Source organism: Choloepus didactylus, chromosome 22, assembly GCF_015220235.1.
Source record: "Choloepus didactylus isolate mChoDid1 chromosome 22, mChoDid1.pri, whole genome shotgun sequence".
NCBI lineage: Eukaryota > Metazoa > Chordata > Mammalia > Pilosa > Megalonychidae > Choloepus > Choloepus didactylus.
In genome coordinates this window covers 12,987,836-13,013,942 of record NC_051328.1, presented here as the reverse complement: position 1 = coordinate 13,013,942, position 26,107 = coordinate 12,987,836, and the positions used below count along the sequence as shown (strand labels likewise).

General features: G+C 54.7%; 1 protein-coding gene across 1 annotated transcript in view; it reads left to right on the top strand.

The window, feature by feature from the left end:
- CNGB1 (cyclic nucleotide gated channel subunit beta 1) overlaps positions 1–26,107 on the top strand; it is a 68,395-nt gene that overhangs the window by 6,166 nt on the left and 36,122 nt on the right. Inside the window, exons 9-16 of the mRNA XM_037816390.1 lie at positions 355–505; positions 1,906–1,981; positions 3,495–3,531; positions 9,675–9,834; positions 11,150–11,239; positions 17,164–17,276; positions 20,512–20,532; positions 22,517–22,679. Coding sequence (XP_037672318.1) covers positions 355–505; positions 1,906–1,981; positions 3,495–3,531; positions 9,675–9,834; positions 11,150–11,239; positions 17,164–17,276; positions 20,512–20,532; positions 22,517–22,679 — 811 coding nt within the window. The remainder of the gene's footprint in view (positions 1–354; positions 506–1,905; positions 1,982–3,494; positions 3,532–9,674; positions 9,835–11,149; positions 11,240–17,163; positions 17,277–20,511; positions 20,533–22,516; positions 22,680–26,107) is intronic.

Below are 26,107 nucleotides of genomic sequence, written 5' to 3'. Positions count from 1 at the left end.
GCCTGGGATGGCCATGGGCTGGGCTGGGAGAGAAACTGGGGTCTAGGGGACCCTGGACTGGACAGAGAGACCTTAGCCCTCACCCTGGCTAGGGAGGGGTTCAGTGCTTTCTGGGAGTGGGCAGTCGGGAGGGGGACACTGGGACCTCCTACCCAGTCCAGACTGGGAAGCTAGAGACCTGGGACAAAATTGTGAGGTTGTGGACAAATCCTTCACCCTCCCTGGGCCTCAGTTTCTGTATCCGTCCAATGATGGGGGTGTTTGGCTCTAAAGCAGCCACCTAGGAGCCTCAGATCCAGGCTTCTGTGTCCCTGAGGCCATGCCGTAAGCCTCCTGCTCTCCCTGATGCTTTAGAGACCCCAGGAACACCCCTGGAAACCGAGCCCATGCCGCAGGCTCTGGAGAAGCCCTCCCTGCCTGCCTCCAGCCCCCGGGAGCCCGAGGAGGAGCCAGGTCCGGAAGCCCAGCAAGGCTCCTCCCTGCCACCCACTGGGGACCCTGCCAGGTGAGCGCCCCCAAATGCCCTGTCTCCCATGGTGGAGGACAGTGTGCTGCCCCAGCTCAATGCCCAGACTTCACAGAGTCCGTTTTTTTTTATTCAATTTAATTGAGATATATTCACAAACCAGGCTATCATCCAGTGTACAATCAGTTGTTCACAGTACCATTATATAGTTGTACATTCATCTGCATAATCAATTTTTGGACATTTTCATTACCACACACAAAAAAGAATAAGCATAAAAACTAAAGTAAAAAAGAACATCCAAAACATTCCATACCCCTCCATCCCTCCCTATTATTTATTTACTTTTTGTCCTCATTTTTCTACTCATCTGTCCATACACTGGATAAAGGGAGTGTGAGCCACAAGGTTTTCACAATTACACGGTCACAGCCATGTAAGCTACATAGTTACCCAATCATCTTCAAGAATCAAGGCTAACTGGGTTGCGGTTCAACAGTTTCAGGTATTTCCTTCTAGCTATCCCAATACACCAAAAACGAAAAAGGGATACCTATATAATGCATAAGAATAACCTCCAGAATGATCTCTTAACTCTATTTGAAATCTCTTAGCCACTGAAACTTTATTTTGTTTATTTCTCTTCCCCTTCGGTCCAAGAAGTCTTTCTCAATCCCATGATGCCAGGGCCAAGCACAGAGTGAGTTTTTAAAATGATCAACATTACGCACGCACCGGGGAGAGAATTCAAATGGGTTTATAGGACCCCTCCCCAGGGCACCTGCGTTAGCAGCTTCTTGCCCTTCCCCACACTTTCTGAGCACAGACAAGCTTCCGAGTACATTTCCCCATTTAAACAACATGTCTGACAAAAGCTAACTCTATATATTATTCTGCACCTAGCTTTTGTCACTTAAAAATACATCTTAGAGGTGATTCCATTTCATACAGATAGATCCACTTCATTCTTTCAACCGCAGCACGGTACTCCATTATATGTCTGCACCAGCTTCTACCTAACCATTTGGTGGACATTTAAGTTTATTTCCACCTTTTGCTGCAATCAAAAGCCTCGTACATGCATCATTTGCTCACATACAAGTAAGTCTCTAGGATAAATCGCTAGAAATGGGGTTGTGGGGCCAAAAGAAACATGCACGTACACTGGGGTAGGTACTGCCAAGTACCCCTGCTCCAGCAGCATGTGAATCGTGCCCCCTCCAGCCCGTGCGCCTCTGGGGCGCCGAAGCCTGAGCTGCCTGCTGGGGTCTGAGCTGTGACTGAGGCTTGCCTGGGGGGGCGCAGGTCTTCAAGGCTGGAGGCTGGGCTCTCGTCTGCCTTCTGGCAGGCTTGCTTCTGGCCTTGGGACGGATCTGTCTCCAGCCGCAGTTTCCCATGAGCTCTCCCACCCTGACGCGGCCCCTCTCTCCCACCTGCAGTTTGGTGGCGTGGCTCCTGCACTGGCTGGAGAGGGCCCTGCCGCAGCCGGTGCTCCGTGGGAAGGCCGAGGAGCCGGTCAGTGCAGGGCCCTGGGAGTGGGGGTCTGGGGGTGGGGGTGGCGGGTGGGCTCTTGGACAAGGGCAGGATGGTTGGCCTGTGTCCCTGGGAGGTGAGCGCACAGCAGGAAAAAGGGAGCCTGCCAGGAGAGACAGCCCCTCCCCACCCCGCCAGTCTGCTCATCACCCTTCATTCCACACACTCTCTCTGAGGCACCCAGGTGGGCACAGGCTGACAGGTGCTGGCCCTGTGCACCCGTAGAAGCTCACGGTTGGGTAGGAGCAGTGCTTCAAGGTGGGGAGCAGAGAGCCTGTGGGGTGCAGAGGAGAAACCTCCTGGGGACATCAAGGAAGGCTTCCCAGTGGAGGTGGCTTTCAAACTGAGACCTGAAGGAGGAGTAGGAGGGGTGGGTGAAAGTGAAGGCAGATGATGTAGGAAGGGCTTCTCAGGCAGAGGATCAGTATGGGCAAAGGTCCAGAGACAAGACAGATCCAGAATGTTCTGGGACGGCATGGAGCTCACTTGAAGACGGAGTGGCCTGTGTGTGCTCCTGGGGAGCCCAGCAGGGCTGTTGTCATCCCCTCTCTCCCTCCTCTCTGGGGACAGTTGGACATCTTCGTAGAAGCATTTGGAATAGGGATGCAGGAGGCCTGAATGTCAGTCCTGGTGTGAGCTCCATTGTCCCACCTGAGCCGTGGGGTGCCAATCCCTACCCCGTCACTGCCCAGGCTCGTAAACAAAGATGGCCGGGCCGGGAAGGGGCGGAGGTGCTGGGCCTTGGGCCTCTGGGTCCCTCAAAGTCCCAGTCAGGCTTCTCTGAGCAGGTACCCTGCTGTGGCTCTGTGGAGGCCCCCACCTTTCCTCACCTGAGGCTCTCAAGGCCCCCCCACTCCAATCCCCTCATGGTCTCTGGGCCCAGCAGGGACCCTGTCCCCATTTCAGGAGACCACCGAGGCCCTGCGAGGTGGGCCCCAGACCCGGGCTCTTTGGCCTGGCCCACCTGCCAGGGCTGGGCCCTGCCCTTAGCCTGGGGGAGCTGCAGTGGGAGGCAGACGGGGCTGCTGGAGCCCCTTCCCCACAGGCTGAGCCCCTGGCCTCCGTGGTTCTGTGGCCTCTGCTCATGGATTCGAGTGGGCAGCTTTGGGATCTTCCAAGAGAAGAAAAGGGGACCCAGTGGCAGGAACAATCAGTCCCTGAAGACACCCTCCCTGAGGGAGGGGTGGGGCCGGGAGGTGGGTGCCTGTGGGGAGAGGCCCTGGGGAGCCCAGGAGCTCCGAGGCCACCCCCCCCCCCCAGGAAGGACGGGAGGAGGTTTTCCATTCCCAGAGAATAAGGGAGAGGGTGTTCCAGTGGGGGCCGGCCCATGCTGAGATCCTGGCAGGAGACCCTGGAGCAGAGGGTGACCGCTGAGGTGCTGGATCTCCGCGGGTCTCCGAGTCGGGGAGGAGGAGACCCTCTTGCCAATGGGTGTGCCGGGAGGGGTGCCTGAGGCTGGAGGCCAGGGCAGTTGTTTCCTCTTCCCCCCATGCAGGAACCTGTCGCTGCTGAGACGTGTGACGTGCAGACCAGTAAGTGAGGCCTCAGTGGGTCCCTGTGTGCACTCCGGGCGGGTCGTGGGTTCCTCTGGCCTGAGTGTGCCTGGGTAGCGGGGCTGTCCCTGCCAGGCCTGGACTCATGGGGAGGGGGGTACAAAATGGGGGCCTCCTGGCCTGGAGCTACGAGAGCCCCCCGCTCTTCAGGTCTCTCCTCTGGTCAGCCTGGCCAGGTAGCCCAAGCCTGGCCCAGAGCCAGACGGTGGGTGGAGGCCCGTCCTGGGGGGTGAGGAGGGGGAGACACAGAGGGGGAGCCTGGCCCAGTGTTGCCAGCTTCCATCCAGAGAACACAGTGCTGAGACCAAGGGGATGTGCCCCTGCCTGCTGGGAATGCCCCCGAGAGCTCCCTCCTCCCCCTGGTAAAGCAGAGTCCCTGGAGGGTGGAGGAGGGGAGGGGGCAGAGTCTCCCGGGTGGAGCCCCACCCCACAGACTTGGCTCCCCGGAGCTGGGAGGGCCGCCCCCCGTCCCCTGCGGCTGCCTTGTGTCTCAGCTTCTGCATCAGGAGGGGAGGGCTGGGGTGGGGTCCGCTCTTCATTTCATGGCCTCCCAAAAGGCATGTGGTGGACAGGACCTCCATCCATCCGTCCGTCCGTCTGTCCATCCATCTATCTGTCCATCTGTTTTAGTTTGCTAATGCTGCGGAATGCAAAACACCAGAGATGGATTGGCTTTTATAAAAAGGGGGTTTATTTGGCTATACAGTTACAGTCTTAAGGCCATAAAGTGTGCAAGGTAATGCATCAGCAATCGGGTACCTTCACTGGAGGATGGCAAATGGCGTCCGGAAAACCTCTGTCAGCTGGGAAGGCACGTGGCTGGCGTCTGCTCCAAAGTTCTGGTTTCAAAATGGCTTTCTCCCAGGACATTCCTCTCTAGCAAGCTTGCTCTTCTTCAAAACGTCACTCACAGCTGCACTCCGTTTCCTCTCCTTGAGCCAGCTCATTTATATGGCTCCACTGATCAAGACCCACCCCGAATGGGTGGGGCCACACCTCCATGGGAGTATCCCACCAGAGTCACCTCCCACAGCTGGGTGGGGCACATCTCCATGCAAACAACCTAATCCAAACATTCCAACTTAATCCCCACTATTCTGTCTGCCCCACAAGATTGCACCAAAGAATATGGCTTTTTCTGGGGGACATAATACATTCAAACCGGCACACCATCCATCCATTCATCACCAACAGGTAGTTTCGGAGGCCCTGGGATGGGTTCTGGTGCAGCATTCAGGGCAGTGGCGTCCCCGTCCCACCCTCCCTGCTGGGTCTGCAGGGCTGTGTCCCACCCCAGCCTTTCCCAGCTGACGGTGGTCTGTGAGAGCCCTGGGAAGTGGGGAGCGGCCCACCACGGCTCTGGAGCTGGGGTGAGAGGTTTTACAGTGACAGCAGGATGACACAGGGAGGAGCCTCAGCTGTCAGAGCAGGGTCTCCTGGCCACCCTGGGAGGGTGCAGAGCGGGGACCCTCCTTGCTGTTGGGGTGGGGTTGGGGGGCGAGCTTAGGGAGCGGAGGGCACTTGCCCAAAGTCACAGAGCAAGTTCTCGGCGGGCAGCGACCAGAGGCCTCTTGGACTGGGAAGTTGCTCAGTCAGGCCAAGGTTAAGGAGCCCGAAACCGTCCCCTGGAGCAGAGGCCCTCTGCTGGGTGCTGACAGCTGAGTCCAGAGCGCCCGCACGTCTTAGGGTCCTCTCTGCTCCCTGCAGAGGGGCAGGCTTCCCAGCCAGCCTAGCACAGGGCCTCCCGGAGGTTCTGGAGTGTGGGGGGCACAGGCGGGTGCTGGTGGCCATGGGGGTAGGCTCGTAACAGGGGAGACTCTGAGGGATGGAGGTGAGTGTCCCCCACTTCTCTCCCCTTACACTCCCGATCTTCCCCATCCATTCACTCATTCACCCCTTCATCCCCTTTTTAAAATTTAAACATTTATTGTTCTTTGTTTTTATTTAATTCAAAATCACAAACAATGTAAAAACATTTTAAAAACTAGTGCCCATACTTGACTATTCAGTTAATTTTGGTTGACAGCAACTGATTATTTAGTTCTTGCTTGTTTCCAACACACAGGAACGTAATCTATCAAGCATATCTTTATAAGTTTTCAGCAGCCTCTCAGCCTGTATATTTAGATCTTAATAAAAAAACTGGATTTAGTTATTAGTTTTGACTCTCAGCATTCCCTCCGTCTGTCCCTCCAGCTGTCCACCTTTCTCTCTTCTCCTTGTTTCAGGGGTGGCAGCGGCTGGAGGCCTCTGAAACAATGGAGAAGGGAGCCTGGGAGAGCACAGATGGACAAATGGACGGATGGATGGAAGGAAAGAGGGTGTCCTGAAGAGAAGGCCTGCAGGGGAAGGGAGAGGAGGTGTCTGCCGACCCACCACCCTATGGAACAGGGACCCCCTGCTCCTCCTCACACTCCCAGGAGGGCAGGGGGAGCTGGAGTCACCTCTGGCAGCCCCAGAACCACCCCCCTCCCAGGGCATCTGGCCAGCGTGGAGGACAAAGAGCAGCCACTTCCCATCAGAACAAGGGGACACATAGCTGACAGCAGCCTGTGAGATGGGCTGTGGAAAGCCTCTCTCACGAGCCTCTCTGGGAAGACGCCTGCACAGCCCTTACGTGCCACCTGGCACAGTCAGTGCCCTCGATGGGGCACTATTTTCCTGTAAGAGGTTCTCCTAGGCTTGGCCATGTGCTTTCCCTCGGAGGGACAGGGACCACCAGAAGGCAGCGACAAACATTTTTAACATTTTCATCGACATTAAAAAAAGCATAAATTAACCCATCCTACCTGTGACTTCATGATATTATTGCTTAATAATAAGTTAGGCTAAGGCTAAAATAAGTACTTGGTTTTAAAGCAGGTAGACTGAATAGGCTGTGGTCTGCGGTGCTGGGGACTGTGGGAAGAGGATTCAGCCAGGGGTCCTGAGCTGGTTGCCCTGGGCCCCAGCTGGCCCTTGGGTGTCTTTGTTTGGGCCAGTGAATGATTTTAAGAAATTAAAATTAGTTGCCAACATTTAGAAATTAGGTAGCTTTACACTTGGAAAGTTTGGCCTCTCTGGAAAAACCGGGATGATCTGGCTGTCTTGGGCTCACACCATGCTCCCTCGCAGCAGGCTGCACCCACCACTTCACCCATTTATACTGGTTCCCTGTGGGCCTTTGAGTTTGAGACCCTGGCGATCTCAAACTGGTGGTAAGGGAGAGCAATCCTGATAGAGGGAATGAAGTGAAGAAATGCCTGGAGGCAGGAAAGGGACAGGGTGGGGGGTGGGAGAATGGTGGGCACTTCAGTTGACCTGGAGCCCAGAGTCCTTGAAACAGAAGATATAGCTAGAAAAGTCAGGGCCTGATTGTGGGTAATGGGGAGCCATTGAAGGTGGCTGTGCAGGGGAGTGACCTCACAAAAATTATTCTGGGGCAGGGAAAAGCAATTGATACAGAAATTCTTCAACTATGGGTCTCACGCGAAGCACCTGGGGACAATTATGAAGAATGTCCCACCCCCACATCTTCTGACTTGAAGAGTGTGAGTGCCTGGGAATCTGTATTGTGGAGAAGCACCTTCTCTCCCAGATGATTCTGTTGATGGGGGAGGAGCTGGGACCACACTTTGAGAAACTTGCAGTTAGCAAGAGATCAGTATTTGGGGGCCCAGATGGAAGGAGACATGAGTGTGGACAAGCGAAAGGCAGGGGGAATGGGTTTGCCATCCCAGGCCTGTACCAGGGGGCCTGAGGGATTCAGAAGGAGAAGCCAGAGAGGATGGGGGCTTTGGCCTCGAATCCATCCCCAGGCCTCCTTGCCTGCCGATCCAGGAAACAGGGGCTCCTTCCCCAGTTGGAGTCTTCACTGCCAGGGTCAGGATAGGTTCGGTGGCCCTAAAGGACATTCTAGGCTGGCAGAGAGGCTGCTGGTCAGTGGGCAGCCTGCCCGTGAGGGGCTCTGGGGGCAAAGATCAAACCCCCGACAGAGCAGCCGTTCTCATGACCTGGAGCACCCATCGTGTCTCGATGTCTCCATCTACAATTTGGGTCCCGGGCAGAGGTGTGGGGTGTGGGATTCGGGGAGGCTGGAAAACCCCCAGAGAGTGGTGAATCAGTTGCCTTGAAGCCCCGGGCTGGCATGTCCCCATCCAGCCCCCACCTCCAGGTGGGCTTGGGAACCTGCCTGGGTGTGAGTGTCAGAGCTCTGACCCCAGCCCTTGCTGGCTGGGTGACCTTGGGCGTGCTCCTTCTCTTCTCAGAGCTGAAGAGTCTTTGGCTGTAAAATGGGAACAACACAGGACCCCCACCCCCCACCCCCGCCTCAGGCCTGTCACCGAGATTAAAGGAGGCAAGGCTTGTGAAACGCTTGCCCGCTAAATAGTACCTACAAGAAAAGGTTAATGAAGGAAACGCTCCTAAGCCAGGACAGCCTTGCCTCTTATGGGCAGCAAACGCTGGGCTAGTCCCGCGCCCTTTACAGACTGGCTGCTGACACCGACAAGGCACTCGCAGGACTCGTTTGTCACCAGGAACGGCACGCCAGGGAAGCAGGCTGTGGGGGAAAGAGCTGGATTTGGGGTCAGGAGACCTGGGTTTTCCTCCAACTCGCTATGTCCTCGGACAATTTGCTCACCCTCTCTGAGCCAGCTCCCTGGTCTACAAAATGTGAGGGTACTGTTTTCATCTTTTGGGGTGGTTGGAAAACGTAACAAGCTCATGGTGAGGGGATATTTAGCTCCTAGATGTCCCCTGCTGCCCCAGGCAGGAACTTTCGCCGCAGTTGGTTACACCGTTGCTGGATGGCAACATCGAACACCGGATTCGGGGTCACGTGAGGAGCCTTCCTGGTCAGACCACAGGGGTGCCCACAGGGGTGCCACCAGGCCAGAGGCACTCAGGCCCGACCGTGGAAAGGGCTAGTTCAGGATGGGGTGGGGGTGGGGCTTCCTTGCAGGGCAGGTGCCTCTGTGAAAGGGGGATAACACCTGTACCCGGAAGCCAGGGGCAGGGCAAGAGGAGTGAGGCAACTCTTGCAAAGCAGGCAGGCTGGTGCCCCGCACACAGAAGGCACCCCATAGCAGAAGGTGTCAACCTGTGTCTTGGGTTGCTCATCTATAAAAGAGGAAATTAAAAAAATAAGAGGGAAAATAAAGTGGGGATAATGATGATGGTTCCCACCTCAACAGGTTGATGTAAGGATTAATCGAGTTAATTCATGTAAACCACTTAACAAGGGCCTGGTACATAGTAAGTGCTCGATAAACGTGGCTATTATTATTATGCTACTCCATGAACAATCACTTCGAAAGTTGCAGGATAAGACTGGAAGCCAGCCCCTGTTTAAGGTCACAGCTACTAATTCATGCTTAACTTGAGGGCCACCAAGTCCCCTGGAAATTTGGGGGGACACCTGGAATCCAGGTAGTCTCTCTCCTCCTCCCTGACACCTGCCAGGGGGTCAGCTTAGGTTCCTGCTGAGGCTCCCCTGTACCCGCTTTTTGTTGTCGGAGACCAGAGTGAGTGGAGAAATACTGACTATTCCAGGATCCTCTCTGAAGGTGGGGGCCACCTCCCCTGAGAAAACCAAATTCCCTTGAAGAGTGGAGTCCCTGGGTCAGGAAGGGAGGGAGAGAAGGACACCCAGAAGCCAGTGCTGAGATAATGGGCATGCAGTATGCCGTCACCAAGGGGCGGCATCTAGAGACAGGTGGTAGGCAGGCTCCCTCTGCATCTCTCGGGACAACCCAGGCCACCCCACACATGGGTGCGGCAGCGGACACAAAAGCTGGGCTTTTGGTATCACCCGCGAGGCTGGGATTAGAAACGCTGTTTCTACCCTTGCACAAGTGTCCATGAAAGAAGCCCCCACTCGATCAACTATAATTGAGAATGCCGTCTCAAGAGTAGAGAGAGGGAGAAAAATAAATGAAGGAGACAGGGTGAGTCGTCGTGGGCTTCAACCCACAGCTTTGCCACTGATCTGGCTGCTACCACCCCCCTCCTAACAGGCGCCTTTTCCTGCTGCCTGGCTGCTGAGCACCCTGCTGGGGATGGCCAAGGGTTCCCGTGCGGCCCCTGGGGCTCGGGGGCCTAAGCCCACACCCCACGAGTAGCTCCCCCTGTGTCCCCTGCAGTCAGCATCCTCCCCAGAGGGCAAGTGGAGGACGACCTCGCCCTGGAGGAAGTTGACGCTCACCAGGAGGACGCGCATCAGAGTGGCAGCGGCAGCCTGTGGGGAGCAGAGGTGGCTCCGGCTTATGAAGAGGAGACGGGGGTCATGGAGGAGACGCCCAGGTGGGAGCCGGAGACGGCCTGGAAGAAGTTAGCTGCTGTTGGAGAAGATAGCAGGCATGTCGTTTAGCTCCCACAGGATGAAAGGGCATAGAAAGGGCACCAAGCCTGCCTCCAGCTCCCTGATGGCCAGACACTGTCCCCGCACCCAAAGGCAACGACGACCACCAGGATTTTGTGTGTCGGTCCCGAGAGCGGCCAGGTGTATGCAAGCAGGGGACCCCACCCATTTTTATTTCTTCATTAGGGTGGTTGTAGGTTTATAGGAAAATCATTCAGAGAGTACAGTGCTCTCATATACCCCCTTTCTCACATGCATCTCCCCTGTTATTAACCTTTTGCATAAGGAAACAATATTATTATAATTATGCTGTTAACTTTAGCCCACTGTTTCCATTGGGGTTGACTCTTTGTGTTATACAGTTTTCTTTTTTTGTGGTAACTTACATACAACCTAGAATTTCCCTTTTTATCCCTCTTCAAATATACAATTCAGTGCTGTTAATTATATTCACAGAGTGGTGTCTCCATCACCCTCATCCATTGCCAAAACTTTTCCATCACCCCAAACAGAAGACTGTACTAATTAAACACCAACTCCCCATTCCCCTCCCCCACCTGGCCCCCGGTAATCTGTATTCTAGTTTTTGACTTTATGAATTTGCATAGTCTGCTCATTTCATATCAGTGAGATCATACAGTATCTGTCCTTTTGTGTTTGGCTAATTTCACTCCAAATGATGATTGTGAGGTTCATCCATGTTGCCACATGCATCAGAACTTCATTCCTTTTTACAGCCGAATAATATTACGAACAATTCTGCAACAAACCCTCTTGTAACATAGTCTTTGTACATGAGCATGAATACATCTTCAGGGTAAATTTCCAGAGGTGGGATTGCTGGGTTATAGGGGATGGGAATTCGTTGTTGTGGTATTGACTGCAAATTGCTTTCTAAAGGAATGAAGTCGTTTTTGCTCCCACCAGCAATGTTTGGTGATAGTCACCCAAGCTAGGAGGGCTCAGGGTCTCAGGTATCCTCAAACCCAGGACTTATATTGCACATACGGGGAAGCTGAGGCCCAGAGAGAGTCCGGGGCTGGCCTAGGGTGACCACTGGGACCGTGGGGGCTGGGACAGCCCTTTCGTGCAGTGAAGAGGCTTCGTTGCTCTATTCCGGGCTGCTTGGGTGGGTGCCCCAGGTCCGAGACTTCAGGGTCTTGGGGGCCATGGGGCATCCTAAAGGGAATGGGGGCGGGAGGTGGGCTAGGCTGCAGTTGCAGGTAGGTTTACCTCCCACCTCTGACCCCATCCCAGGGAGCTGCCCCGAATTCAAGAGGAGAAAGAAGACGAGGAGGAGGAGGGAGAGGAGGAAGGAGAGGAAGAGGAGGAGGAGGACGAGCCTATGTGAGTTATTTGTCCAGCTGGCTGAGGCCCTTGTCCTGCCTGCTAAGGGCTGCCCCGGGGCGCTGGGGTTGCAGTGAGAGGCTGGGGAGCTCCTGGGGCAGGGGCTTTCTGCTGCCCCTGGGAGCTCCTTCCATTCATTCTCTGCTGTGTGCTGCTGGGCACTGACCCAGAGAGGCTGGGGGGATCTGGGGGTCTCCCGCTGGTGCTCAAAATGACCCGGGACTCCTATCACCCACACCCACCACTCAACAATCCCCCTACACACTCACACACACACACACACACACACACACACACAACCTTCATGAGGCTGGGATTTTTGTCTCTTGTATTCACTGCTTTGCCACCTGAGCCTAGAACAGTACCTGGCACAGTGGGCACCAAATAAATGTATGTTGAATAGGTGCATGAATGACTGGATGAGTGAAGGCTCATATGCATTGTGCTCACAGTTGTTCCTTGTTTTAGCAAAGCCAAGACAAAGGGCTCTCTCCCCCGCCATCCTCCCTCCCAGTCCCGTGGTTGCCTTTGATGCCTTCTAAGGCTACCCTAGAATCTGCTCTATTGTCCATTAATGGTTGATTTTCTACCCACGTCCATAAGGTTTTCAACCTTAAAACATGCAGAATAGTTCGGTTAACATAAAAGTTTAAAAATGGGCATCAGAAATCACTAAGAAGAAGAAGGCTATTAGGAATGTGGGATGGACAGAAGGGTGGATGGACAGAAGGGTGGACAGATACAAGTGGAGAAGAGCAGGCAGTTGCACAACTGAATGTGGTGTCAGGAAAAGGAGAGTTTGGCCTGAAGATATAAATTCGGGAGTCAGGGACATGCAGATAGAATTGAGCTGTGGGGCTGGAGGAGATGCCCTGGGGGGTGACTGTGGAGAGAGGAGAGGCCCGAGGCCCAAGGCCCAAACTAGAGGTCGGGGAGACGAGGAGGGAGCCAGCAAAGAGGAGGAGCCCCCAGCGAGGTGGGGGAAGACTAGAGAAGAGTGTGGGGCCCCGGAAGCCAAGTTAGAAAGTGTTTCAAGGAGGACGGGATGATCTACAGGGTGGAAGAGTGACAAAGTCGAAGGGGTTGGCGGAAGTGGTGGGAGACGACACTCAGAGGCGGTGGGGCCAGGTTGTAAAGGCCGTGGACTTGATTTTCCGGGAGCCATGGGGAGCCATTGAAAGTCTGCGAGCAGGGGAGTGTCAGGATCAGGTAGCCGTGATGGGCAGAGATGGAGGCCCGGAGAGAAGCGAGGAGGCTGTCATCGGGCATCAGGCAAGAGTGAGCTGATCTGTCCCCTGGCTCCCTCCCTCTTGCACAGGGCCCTGTCTCTGCAGCTCTGTCCACCGTGGTACCTCCTGCTCCTCACCCTTCCTCCCTGACCCGTCCCTCTGGCCATGGCCTGAGGCAGGGTAGCACCGGGAGTGCTAGGAGCACAGGCCCTGGTGTCAGAAACCTGGCTTTGCTCCTCTTAGCTGCGTGGCCTGGGCCGTGGCCTGCTCAGAGCTTCTGCCTCCCCGTCTGTAAACTGGGGGGTAGTAATAGCCCCCTGCAGAGAGGCCATTAAGGATCAGCTGTGATGGTGCATGTGGTAGGACCTGGCCCTGAGTAAGTGCCCTTTGATATTTACTGATGTTTTGGTCCCCTCCAAGAGTCAGTTTTTAGACCCAGTCAGGGTATATTTCAACCATGGAACCAACACAAGGATTCAGGGCTAGGAGCCAGCTCAGTGTCATTGCTTTTATTCCACTCTTGCTCAGGTCACATATAATCCTTACATCCTTAGCAGGAGGCTACACAGTCTCTACTTGCTTACCTCCAGTGACGGGGAGCTCACCATCTCCAAAGCTGTCCCTTCCATCCGTCCATATATACCTCTGACTTGTGAAATTATCTCTTATACCAAACTAAGCTCGTTTTTCTATGACTTCTGTAACCCAGTCCTGATTCTACCCCCTGCACCCCGGAGCAAGGTTGCTCTCACTAACAGGTAACTGGGCCCTTCTGATAGGTAAAGGCCTCAGACACTGCCCAGCAACATTAGTGCAGCCTTGTGTGCCCTCAGCTCACCACGCACATCTCACAGGTCTGCAAGCCCCTTTATTTGCCACTCCCCTTGAGTCAAAACTCCCTTTGAGGGACAGTGATAAAATATGTGCACACACATACACACTAACTGTGCATGTGTACTCAGTGCACAGTACACACAGGTATGCACACACATGTCTGCACTACACAAACATAACAGCACACAGACACACAGCAGACACACACACAAAAGTACAGGCACACACTCCCTTGTACTTACACACATCCTGGCAGATGCACAATATATGCAGCACACACACAATGTTCACACGTATGTACATGTGTACACACATACACACACTCACACATAGCCACACTGCACCCTCAGATACATTTGCACACAAGCACATACTGAGTTATCCACATACACCACAGGCACACACATGCTTACACACATCTTTGTGCAGTTTTAGATTCAGAGAACTTTTGGGCCCCAGGATGCAGGTAGGGATGAGGGTGCCATGGTGGCAGGGTGAGTGGTCCCAGGGCTGGAGGGTGTGAGGCCTGGGACAAGCGGAGCTGGGCTGTCACTGGCTGGACAGGATGCTCTGGGCTGGCTTTGCGGAGGCGCAGGGGTTACTGCTGATGCCAGGGCCCCGGCAACGGGCAGATGGTCGCCTAGCGACCTGGTCTCTGCCGGCAACAGCTCGGCTTTGCCTGGCAACCGCAGCCTACTGGTCCCTACCTGGCTTCCCTGGGGGTGTTTCCGCGGAGTTCCCTGCACATCCCCTCGATCTGATTAGAAGCAGGAGAGCTCGGAGGTTCAGTGGCCACCGGAGCCAGGCCGGCAAGGGAGCTGGTCTCCTGCTGGGCCGGGGCTCTCCAAATCCTCCGTTTGCATGCGCCGCTCCCAGGACTGGGATGCGTGTCACAGCCCCCAGCTGACACCCTGCACCATGGACGCCCTTGTTGGCAAAGACAGTGAGACACAAGTAGGTGCCCCTCCTTCCTTCCGTCGGGGTTGGGATGTGGGGGAAGAGGGTGCTGAAGGTGACAGTGAGGACCTTAGTTGGGGGGCACAGCCTGCTGGGTGACATGGGGCAGGGGGTGTGGGCTGGTAAATGTTGAAAGCTGGCCGCTGCCACTGCTACCCCCAAGCTTTGAACTTGGAAAGCCAAGAGGGCATCCTGGGATGCCCACCTCAGCCAGCCTCTGTCTGTCCCTCTGCTTGGAAATCCCCAGGACGTGGGAACTTTCTAGATGTTGCTGACCTGCTGCTTGGGGACTGGGCAAGAGGGGCCTTTGGCAGGGGACCCAGGCAACATGGCTTCCAGGCAAGAGGGGGCTTTGGCAGGTCGTAGGCAATGTGGCTTTGGTACATAGGCCCCCAAATAGCCCCTAGCAATGCAGATGGGGTCACTGCTGGGCTTGTGCATCAGGGTCAACAGATGGGGATATTTGTGCCAAACATTCCCCAATCCACGTAGGTGATCCTGCAGATCTCTGCCTCCTCTGGGATTAATAAAATAACAACAATGTCAAGAACGACAAGAATAAGCCTCCATTTGGTTCTTACTTTTTTTGTGTGCCAGGCACTGTGCCATGTACCCATCATTCCACAGTGATTCCATCATTAAGCCCATTTCACAGATGAGAGAACTGAGGTGTGGAGCCGGGACCCTGCGTGTGCCTGGCCAGCAGGGAATCTAGCTCATGCCAGGCTGTCATTGGGAGCTGCAGGCGGAGAAAGCTGCTTGCCATTTTTAGAGACGGAGAGTCCAGAGGAATCAGGACGTGGGAAGCCCTTTTTGACTTTTCCATGAGACTCTAACTGGCTCTTCTAACCTCACTCAAATAAGTCAGCCACACAGGCTGGGCAGGTCCTGTCCCTTTCGAGAGATGAGCAAAGAGAGGCAGCCCGAGGGCCTCCTGGTGACTTGGCCAAGGGCAAACGGTGGATTTCCTGGGATGGGCAAGATCAGGATCCCAGGAGGCCTCCGGGGAACTTCGGGACGTCCATTTCCGGGGCCTCTCTGCTGTGCGCCCTGGCTGCTGAGAAGGGCGCCGTGTCTGAGCCGGGGCAGCCTCCTCCCAGCAGAAGGCCCCTCCCGACCCTCCTGTGCGGCAGGTGCGGTGCCGAGGGCCCGCGATAGGGGCCGCGAGAATGGTTTCATTTCTTTTAAAATGAGGAGAAAAACAAACCTTTACAATATAATATTAATGTTACTCTTCATACAAACGCAGTCATAAAATATAACTTTTAATGCTGTTTTATGGAGGAAGGGGCTCCTGAAGACAAAAGGACCCCATGACCCGGGAAAGTCATGGTGCGGCCCTGCTTTTGTGACTTCAATTACTTTAAGAAAAGCTCTCTCTTCCTGGACGGGCTGGGGAGTCTCACCCTGATAATCCAGGCCCTCAGAATGGAACTGTCTATACAACAAAGGGGAAGAAAGTGAGTTGGGAGTTGGAATCATCCAGACACTTGCCTTCCTCCTCCTCATCACGCGGTGCCGTGTAGACGTGCAGAGGTGGGGGGTTACGAACCCGGCCTTGGGGTCAGGGGCCCCTGAGGTCCACCCAGGCTCGGCCGCGCCCGGGCCACCTGACAGTGCACAGGCCATCGGACGTGTGCCGGAGTGGGGACAGCCTCTGGGGGTTGTTTGGGTGCAGGTGAGGGAGACAGGCGTGTAAAACGAGCCGCTCCGGCTGTGTGGGCACCGGCTGCCTCCTGCAGACCCACCGGGCTGCAGTCCTGTCCCCGTGTCCTCGCCTGCCTCGTGAGGGCTGAGACATGGCTTTCTGGGTGGAGGATGTTGAACCCAGGCTTGCTGCATGACAGACACCCTGGAACGTCTTCTATGAGCCCCTCAGCAACAGGGGCCCACAGGAAGGGTCAGGACCCGTGGGGTGGGGTGGGGCTGTTAGGGAGCAGAATTCAATTAAAACTACAAAAATCACATTAGCCCCTGGTCCTGGGTCATCATTTTAACCCACAGGTTGCACTGCGGCATCCGAGGGCCCAGTTTAGCCTGGAGACAGGCTCTTTGGGTTATCTATATATTCATATAGATGTATCAGCTTGAATTAATTATCAGCCTCCACAGATCAGGAGATTCCACCTAAGAAACATTTAGTTCACACTCCTCGTGAAAATCATAAGACCTGGCGACACTGGGCCTGTTACATGCAGAATGGAGTCTCTGCCTGCGGTTGGTTCTCCAATTTGCCAGAGTCCCTCCAACTCCCTGTAGCCTCACCCCTGGCCCCGCCACTCATTTGTGCCTATTACTGGGCAAGACCCTGGCACCTTCCGCAGCTGCAGTGTGGCTCTGATCTCACAGCTTGGCTCGAGGTTTGTGTGGCCTGGGACAACTTGCTGTGTGCTTTTGGCCCTCTGCTCGGTTTACTTCCCTGGGCCTCACTTTTCTCGTACTCCCTGCCCTGCCCTCTTCACCAAGGTTACCTGGAGACCCTCAGCTGGGAAATGAACAGTGTCTTTGGGCCATATCCCAGATGACAATCCCTCCAACAGCCCTTCACACTTTTCTTTGCACATGCTGTTCCCCCTCCTGGACACCCTTCCTCATCTATTCCTCGTGGCAAGACACGGCTCACAGGCCACCTCCTCTGGGAAGCCCTCCTTCCTGGGCAGGGTTGTGGCTGTGTCCTTCAGGCCCCCGCAGCTCCTTGCTCCGGTGCATGTCTCAGAGAGGGTGGTTGTTAGCAGGCACGGGGTCTGCCGCTTCCACTGCGCTGGGAGGCTCATGAGGGCTGGGACCGCTTCTCGGGCATTTCTGTGGCCCCAGCTCCTGTCACAGAGCTGTCGCTCAGCAGAGTTCAGGACATGTTTAATGGCCTAACCCCAGCCCTTTCCTCCTGCCCCCTGGGGGCCGCAGTGTCCTGCTGGATAGCTGTCTGGTGGCGCTGGACGGTGCAGAGCAGAGCGGAGTAGGCACAGCCCAGCCCCGGAGGTCCTCTCACCAGGTGCGTCACACCCTCCAGCCCTATAGTCACGGCCCCCAGCCTGGCCCCTGGCCACCTCTGGAGCCTGGGCCGGTGTTGGCGGAGGGGCCGGGGCCTGTCCACTTGGTTTGCAGGGGGATTTTCAGCTGGCGAGTCGTCCCCGGACAGAGGGGAGTAGAGAGGCAGGAACCGCGAGGCCCGGCTCTGAGCAGGCCCCGATGGTGTCCGGAGGGCCTTGGGGGGAAATGGGGAGGGGCTCCAGTCCTCACACAGATGCATGATTGTGGGCAAGTTGACTCCCCACTTGGGGCCTCAATGGCCACTTTTGTAAAATGGGGCTACAAACTCTCCTCAGGGTTTGTAGGAGGATCCAAAGGGCTGCACACTGTGAAGTGCGGTGCCCGGGTGGGGAGTCCCGTGGTGGCCGCTCATGGCACTTTGTCCCCATATTCACAGGCTGCGCGGGGAGGTCCCCTCATCTCCGTGGCAAGCCCAGGTGTTGGGGCTGGGGGTCCTTGTGCACTGCCCTCTGCAGGCTGTCACAGGGCCCTCCCCGGATGGCACAGCGGGGGACTGGCTGGGCCTGACCAGCTGGGTGGGTGAGGCTTAGAATCGGAGCCATGAGGTCTCCGGAAGGCAGACCCCCCGAGAGGGGCTGGGGTGGACCGGGGCTGGGAGGGGCCGATGGTCACGTTCAGTCTCCACTTTATTGTTTGCAGGCAACGCAGGAGACCAGCTCGGGAGGTAGGTGTGTCTGGTGGGGGTGGAGGAGGTGGGGCAGGAACACCCGGGGAGCCCCGGTGCAGGGGCAAACCCCCTTCTTCCACGCAGCCCTTGTCTCCTCCACTGCCCTCTCCCCATGTCCCCAGACAAAACCCTTCCTCTGCGTCTTGGAGCCACATTATCAGAGCCTGATGATGCATTTTGAAGGCCCTAGGGGACTTGCCGCTGAGGCCCAGGGCTCCCAGCAGGGTTGGGGACACCCTCCTCCCAGCTAGCCCTCCTGTCCCTCCCCTCAGCGGGCACCACGCCCTTCGGGCTACCACCAGGGAGGGTTTAGCTCGACCCTATCACATCTGAACGAAAATTGGACTGGAGCTTGCTAAGGGGCATGTTCTGCACTCTGCTTCTCGTGAAGAGCTTCTCCTACTGCTAAGGTCTCCACGCTGTAGCCAGCGTGTGCACTTAGCCATTATTTGCCACCAGCAGCAGTATTCCTGAAAAGTCCTGGAACGATGCGGACAGGGCGCAGGGACTTGAGAAACATCCAGGCTGTGAGCCTGGACAGATGCTACTCAGCCGAGCTTCCACAGGCCCCAAGCCACTGGCACCCCAGCCTCCCTGTGAGGTGGACAGACACACGGACACTTTACAGGCAGGAAGACAGAGGCTTGGTGTGGGCCAGTCAAAGTCAAAGGCACTGACCTGTATTTCACTCCTGGCTCCAATCTCCTCTTCGCTGTGTGACCTAGAGCAGTTCTGCAACCTCTCTGAACTGTGGCTCTCAAATTTTTTAAAAAGTGACAAAAATAGTACCTATTTTGTTGGGCAGAGTGAGGGAGACGCACCCAGCATGTGGCTGGCACGGAGAGGGGAATTGGTGATGGAGGCTTCGAAGCCAGCCGGCAATGGAGGCAGGCTCGGGCCCGGGCCGGGTGTCTAGCCCCAGGCCCTGAGTTTGCTCCCCACCAGGTCTTTGAGAAGCATCCTCTGTTGTCCACAGTACACATCTGTAGGACACCCACAAAGCACTGGGCCTCAGGGTGGGTACTGGGGTCACCTCCATGAGCCAGACCCACCCTTCTGGGACAGGGTGGAGGTGAGGCCATAGAGAGAATCCACATGTTCAGATGAAGTGCCAGGTCCATGCCTACCAGCGAGTTGGCACAAATGCATGGGGCTGGCCCAGCAGTTGAGGGGTCTGTGATGGCCCACGAGGGTGGGGCAGATCGGTTGGGGGTGGGGGTGGGATTTGCACAGGAGGAGGAAGGCTGATTCTTGAATGGCCGGTTGGAATCGACAGCGAGGGGACTGGGGAGGGGGCGAGGAGTTCCCGGTGGGTTGGGTGCTGCAGGGGCAGGCAGAGGGAGCAGGGCTAGGCTGGAGCTGAGAGCGGGATGAGGAAACCATGCAGTTGGAGATGAGACCAGATTGGGGGGCACTGTGAAGGCCGGGCTCCAGGGGTGGAGTTTTATGAAGGAGTCAGGGAGGTGGTTGAAGGCTGTGGTCAAAGCCATCTTTGAGGCCAGTGTCAGCTAAGAGCAGGGTGGGCTGCTGCAGACAAAGGAGGCCGGGGAACCCCATCTCAGACAACCAAGAGCTCAGGGCTCCCCTCTGGCCTGCCTTGGGGTCAGGGCCTTGGTGTCTGCGGTTTCTTCTCATTGGTCCAGGCATATAAAACCCAACTGCTGACGTCTTCCCTTAGTATGTTTGTGGGTGGCTGCCCCCAGGGGGTGCTGGTGGGTGGGAGATGCTGAACTTAGCAACTGGTGGAATGAAATCTGCCTCCTGGGCCCTCTTCCTGCCTGGAAGTCATATATCAGCTACACCCCCAGCCTCTGCACCCCCTGTTAGGATCTGGAATCCCCCTCCCTCCTCCTCCATCTAGTCAGCCCAGGGGAAAGTCCAAGGAAAAGGTCCTTGGTTAGGATGGAGCAGGTCCTGGCCACGTCCATTCAGACACACAGAGGCTGGGAGTGTGGCCAGGAGCGAGGTGAAGCAGCCTGGCAGCCCTCCCCTCACCTCGAGGGGTTCCCACCATCCCCACGACTTTCACGGCGCATCTTCTAAGGGCCAGCAAGGTGGGGAGGGTGGCATGTGGGCCGCCTTCTCTGGAGACTCCGTCACCCTCGGGGAGGGGACCACCAAAGCACACAGGGGGTTAGTTCTTTCAGCCTCCAGCCCAATACTGCAATGTCTCAGTGGCCAGCAGCAGGCCCACCCTTCCTTTAAGCACCAGCTGTGAAGCATCTGGGCCCAGCTGCCTCTAACCAATATCAGTAGTGCACCAGCCGTGGGCACCTCTTATCAGGCAGTGCTCATACCCCACCTTGCACGGGGATGCTGTCAGCCTCCCCCCACCCCACCACCACCACCATCCTGATGCTCAATTTCTGCACGTCCAGTGAAGCAGTGGGAGAGGCTGCTTCCGGAGGTGGCCAGGGACCCCAGTCCTGACAGTCACTTTGCAGAGCAGGGCTTCTCAGTTTTCTGTCCCCTGCCCCAGGTGATTGGGATGCAGGTGGTCTTGGAGAAACACTGCGTCCATCACTACTCAGCAGTAGTTTGGGCATCACCTGAGAGTTCATTAGAAATGCAGACTCTCAGGCCCCACCTCGGACCTGCTGAATCCGAATCTGCGTTTTAATCCAATTTCCTAGTGATTAGACTGCACAGTTGCATCAGAGGGGACCTGGCCTCCAGCCCTGGTTCTCAAACTTGACTGCACATTGGAATAATCTGGGGAGATTTCAAAAACCCTGGTGCCAGTCCTCACCCCAGGTCATTAAATTAGAATCTCTGAGGATGGGCTCAGGCATTGGAAAATTTAAACTTTCTCAGATAAGTCTGGTAGGCAGCCGAGTTCAAGAACTAGGGCCCTAGGAAGAGTTCGTACTTCTGGTTGGAAGTGACATTAATTGATCTCCAGGGTTTTTTTGGGTTGGAAAATTTCTTCCAGGCTAAGAATGTTTAAGTCCCAGGTTGCGTGGGTCTAAGAGTCTAAGATTCTGTGAGTTCCAGGTTCTCTGATTCTAATATTTTTGAGTCTAAGATGAGAAACGCTGTCAGTGGTTGGTTAGCAGAGAGGCCACAAGACTTTGGGGGGCTCCGAAGCTGTCCGTCAGAGCTGTCAAGCTGACCAGCCACATGTCTTGATAACTGCCTTAGATGCTGACCTCCAGGGACAAGAGTGAGGCTTCAGACCTTGGGTGGAGCTGCTGCACCCGGCCGGTCAGGGCTGGTGGGGCGGAGAGGAGCCTGTCCTACCTTGCCCTCCCCAACTCTGTGCTCCTCGTTGCAGTCCCCAGGGTCCCTCCCCTGGCCCTGGCACCATGGCTAAACCAGACCGGGACGTGGAGCTGAATCGCCTGGTCCGGGATCAGCCGCCTGGCCAGGTGGCCCCAGGGCCTGCTCCCCCGAACCTGGCGGAGCATCTCCCCAATGTACCCATCTACCGCCTCCCAACCACTCGCATCCCCATCCTCACCGTCCGGAGGACGAACTTGTCCAACTCCAGCTTCGCCAAAGAGACCAGGAGCTCCATCCACCTTCTAGGTAGCATGACCTTGCCCGCCCATAGCATGCTGCTTCTGCATGGCTCAGGCTGTTTTCCCGCATGGGTGCTGTGGTCATGGTGTGGGAACACTAGTTGGTCTCATGGAAAACCATCAGTCTTGCTTTGCTAATCAATGCTTACTTTGTGATGGTGTCTTGAGGGGATTCAGTCCCCTTTCCCGATGCCTAAAATTCCACAATTAGCAATTCATTCCTTTGGGTTATATGTTGCTTTCTGTATGTCATCAGGTAGTCACTCACACCATAGTTTAAACAAGTCAGTCATATCTTCAGGCCAAGAGACTTCTGGGGATGAAGACTAAAGGGGGGGAAATGGAGCAGAAGAGGAATATGGGGCCCACTGCAGGCAGAATCTATGTCCTTGAGAGTTTTCTGGGAGTGGGCCTTTCTGAGAGTTCTTGATGTCTGCCAGCCAATGCACCCCTGCACACGCTCCACTGCAAAGACTGCCTGTTACCCTTGATTGGAGGAAGCATCCAAATGCTTCCATTCGAGGCACTTCAAGAATGTGAGGGCCTCCCCTACAGGTCTGGGAAGTCACCATCACTCCTACCTCGGACCAGAGTGGGGGAGCAGCTGACGCAGGTTCAAAAGGCTGTGATAGGCCAGGCTCTCCAGGACTCCGGCTCCCCCAGGCTCTCCGAAGCTCCCCCTTGCCCTCTGAGTGCCACCCCTCTCCTCAGGTCTGTGATGCTTCTCCAGGATCAGGGAAACCAGGCTGGGCTTTGGAGAGCCAGACTCCAGGCTGCGCCCAGGACGCTGTGGCTTCCGTGGCATCGTGGCTCCTCCTGTGGCTGGGCTGGTGGCTGGGCTGCCCGGGGCTTCCAGAGGGCCCTGGTCTCTGCACTCTTGCTCTCCCTGCATGGGGCTTTCCTCTGGGCCAGAGGCCCCTCCCAACATGCTTTCTGTGGCTTTCTTCAAGATCACAGCAAGGCCTTGGGATGCAGCTTCTCTCTCTCTGATGCTCTTTTCTCCTTCCTCTTCTTTAAGTGCCTGCCACGAAAGAGCACCCAGAGGTGCAGGTGGAAGATGCTGATGCCGACAGCCGCCCCCTCATCGAGGAGGAAAAACCACCCTCACCTGTGCTGCCACCACCTTCTCCTGCCAAATCTGACACCCTTGTAGTCCCAGGCTCGGCATCAGGGAGCTACAGGTCAATTTTTATGCTTCTCTTGGGCTTCTTCACAGCACTGTGCCACCTGTCCATTTGACAGATGAGGAGACTGAGGTCAGAGAGGGGAAGAAGCCAGCTCAAGGACACACAGTGAGTTGGTGTCAGAACCAGGACCATGACAGTTCTTCTAGCTCCTGGCCTAGGGTTATCAGAGCCCTCAACAGGAAGCTTGTCCCCCAAATTCTCAGCTGCACTTTAGAAGGGCCAAGAAGTGTGTATTTTAGTTTCCTAGGCTGCTCAAGCAAATACCATGCAATGGGCTGGCTTAAATAATGGGAATTTAATGGCTCAGTTTTGAGATTAGGAAAAAGCCCAAATCAAGGCATCATCAAGGCGATGCTCTGTCCCTGAAGACTGTGGGGTTCTGGGGCTGGCTGCTGGCCGGCCTTGGTCCTGGGCTCCTCTGTCACATTGCAATGCACGTAGCGGCCGCTCCGTCCTCTCCCTTCTCTTCCAGATTCTGTTGCTGTTCAGCTTCTGGCTGCACCCTCCGTGGCTTTTTCTCAGTTTAAATTTCATTCTGCTTATAAAGGACTCCAGTAACAGAATTAAGATTCATCTCGATTGAGGTGGGCCACACCTTAACCAAAGTAACCTCATCAAAAAGTTCCTACTTACAATGTGTTCATACCCACAGGAATGGGTTGAGTTTAAGAAAATGTTTTTCTAGGGTACAGACAGTTCCAAACTACCATAGTGTGATAGGACTAATTGCTACCCCCCCCCACACACACACCACTTTATTATTAAATAAGATAGAGAAAGACCAAAGAATGTTAGAAAAACAATCATCCATAATCCCACCACACTGGATGGTGTTTTTATTTCTCCGCATTCTCTTCCATGCCTTGTTTATCTATGCCATGTTTTTGTGTGGTTCTAATCAAAGAGGAATCTAATTTGGGCTTCTATTCTTTGTACTTAATCCAATTTCCTGAACCCTCTTTCATATTGCAAGACTGTCTCCTTAATGCTCTTTTAAGATGGCTGCACAACAGTCCCATGTGCTAGAAAGGATTTTTAAATCCCCTGTTGTTGGACAGTGTCCTTGGGCTTCCTTCTAAAGGATGGGATTCCTGGTCAAGGCTGTGAACATTTTTGTGCCTCTTCAGAAAATCTGTCATTGCATGGTTAGAGTTGGGTTTGGATAACTTGAGCCGGATAACTAGGAGACGGTCCTGCCTGCAACTCTGGGCAAACTGTAAAGTGTAGTACAGTGCTTTATAAATGACTGTATTTAAGCTAAAGGGTACAAACTGGTGCTTCTCTTACCTTGGCTGGCTGGAGAGAGGGTTCTTTTCTCTTTCATTATTCTTTTGCTGCTATCCATAAGCCCTTGAGTATAATTTCTCAGCTGTGGTCAGGAGTCTGCCAGAACAGAGATGATTGGATGTGCCCCATGAAGGCTCTCCTATTTTAACATGGAGGAAAGAACCATAATCTTCCCAGTGTGGGAATGCAGCTCACAGTCCTTATCAGTCCAGCCAGAGCCCGGAATTGAGGTTCACTGAATTATGTACAAGATGTAGTAGAAGGTCCAGAAATGGCTTGACTATGATTGTAGGCATGTGGTCTATCTCCCTCAGTTTCTTTTTGCATGGACAGGGATATCACATAGGTTGAGACTGAGGTGGGGATAGTTGGAGATGGGGGTGGGAGCTAAGATCACATGGGACCAGAATCCAAGCCTCCTGCCTTCTGCTAATGGGCTGGGCCTATGAGGCTTCTCTTTTCCCTGCCATTCATTCATTCCTTCATTCCTTCATTCACATTTATTGAGCATCTTTATGCCAAGTTCTGATCTAGGTACTGGGGATATTTGCCAAGGAGAAGCCTGACAGGGGCCTGCCCTTTTTGAGCTGACATTCTAGTGGGGCAGAGAAAGAAAATTAACAAGCAAGTTGTTTCCAGAAAGTGCCAAGTTATATGCAACTGAGAAACTGGGGGAGCCCCTGACTGAGCCTGGCTCCAAGAAGGGAGAATTCTGAGGCCTAGTGGGAGAGGCTGGTGGACCGCCTGTGGTCAGGGACAAAACGAGGATCAGGGCCACTGCTGGTGTAAATGCCACAGAAACCACAGGCCCTGCCAGAGGCTGCACGTGGGCAAGGTCCTTATCACAGCTTAAGGCCTTGGTTTGGAGCAAAGCCCAGCTCACTACTGACCAGATGTGGGATTTAAGGCAAGTCATTTAAACCACCAGGTCTCCATTTCCCCATTGTAAAGTGGGGATAAAAATACCCCCTGCCTTTTAGAATTGTGGTGAGGATTCAATGAGCTGCTGCATGTGAAGTGCTGAGCACAGGGTCAGGCACCAGGAAGTGCTGGGAGCGTGTGAACTGCTGGTTCTGGCTTCTCTGGGGCAGCCTGGAGAGGGCACCAGGCTGGGGGCAGGAGGACTGAGCCTGGTCCCAGCTGTGGGACTTTGGGCCCCAGTCCTCTTGTATGTGGCTGTCCTTTTTTTTTTTTTTTTTTTTTTTAATTAAATTCAGTTTTATTGAAATACAGTCACACACCATACAATTGTATACAATCATGGTATACAATCCACTGTCCACAGTATGATAACATAGTTATGCGTTCATCACCACAATCTATCTCTGAACATTTTCCTTACATCAGAAAGAACCAGAACAAGAATAAAAAATAAAAGTGAAAAAAGAACACCCAAATCATCCCCCCATCCCACCCCATTTGTCCTTTAGTTTTTATCCCCATTTTTCTACTCATCCGTACACTAGATAAAGGGGATGTGATCTACAAGGTCTTCACAATCACACTGTCACCCCTTGTAATCTACATTATTATATAATTGTCTTCAGGAGTCCAGACTGCTGGGTTGGAATTTGGTAGTTTCAGGTATTTACTTCTAGCTATCCCAATACATTAAAATCTGGCTGTCCTTTTAATTGGAGAGTGAAAGAAGTGAATCCACGCGTCTTGCCATCCTTCGTGAGTTGGCAGAAGGTAACAGGATAGTTTTGGAGCCTTCTGGAATAAAGGAGGATGCTACATGTCCCTCCTTCTGTACCACTCCAGAAGGTGGAAACTTGAAACGCAGTGGTTCAGGCTGGAAGAGGAGGGCTGGCCCGGAAGCCTGTCAGAACTTGAGTTGAGTCCCAACTGAGTGCGGCGTTTGATGAATGAGGGCGTTGGTCCAGCCAGACCCCCAGTTCTGTGACTGGCCCTCAGGGGTTTGAGCAGAAACCTTCGCTAATGTGAGCTTCTTGGGAAGACGTGCAGGTTTCAGCCGCTCAGGGCTTGGCCTGGGAGAAGGGGGAGAGATGCCCTGCCCCTCACTCTCCAGCTGGGGACAGTGTGGGGCCAGGCTGGAGGTCCAGCTTCTGCCGGGATTGCAAGTGAAGCTGTAGGTCCTTGGGCTCTGGCCCCAAGGGTGGGGGGTCTCCTTT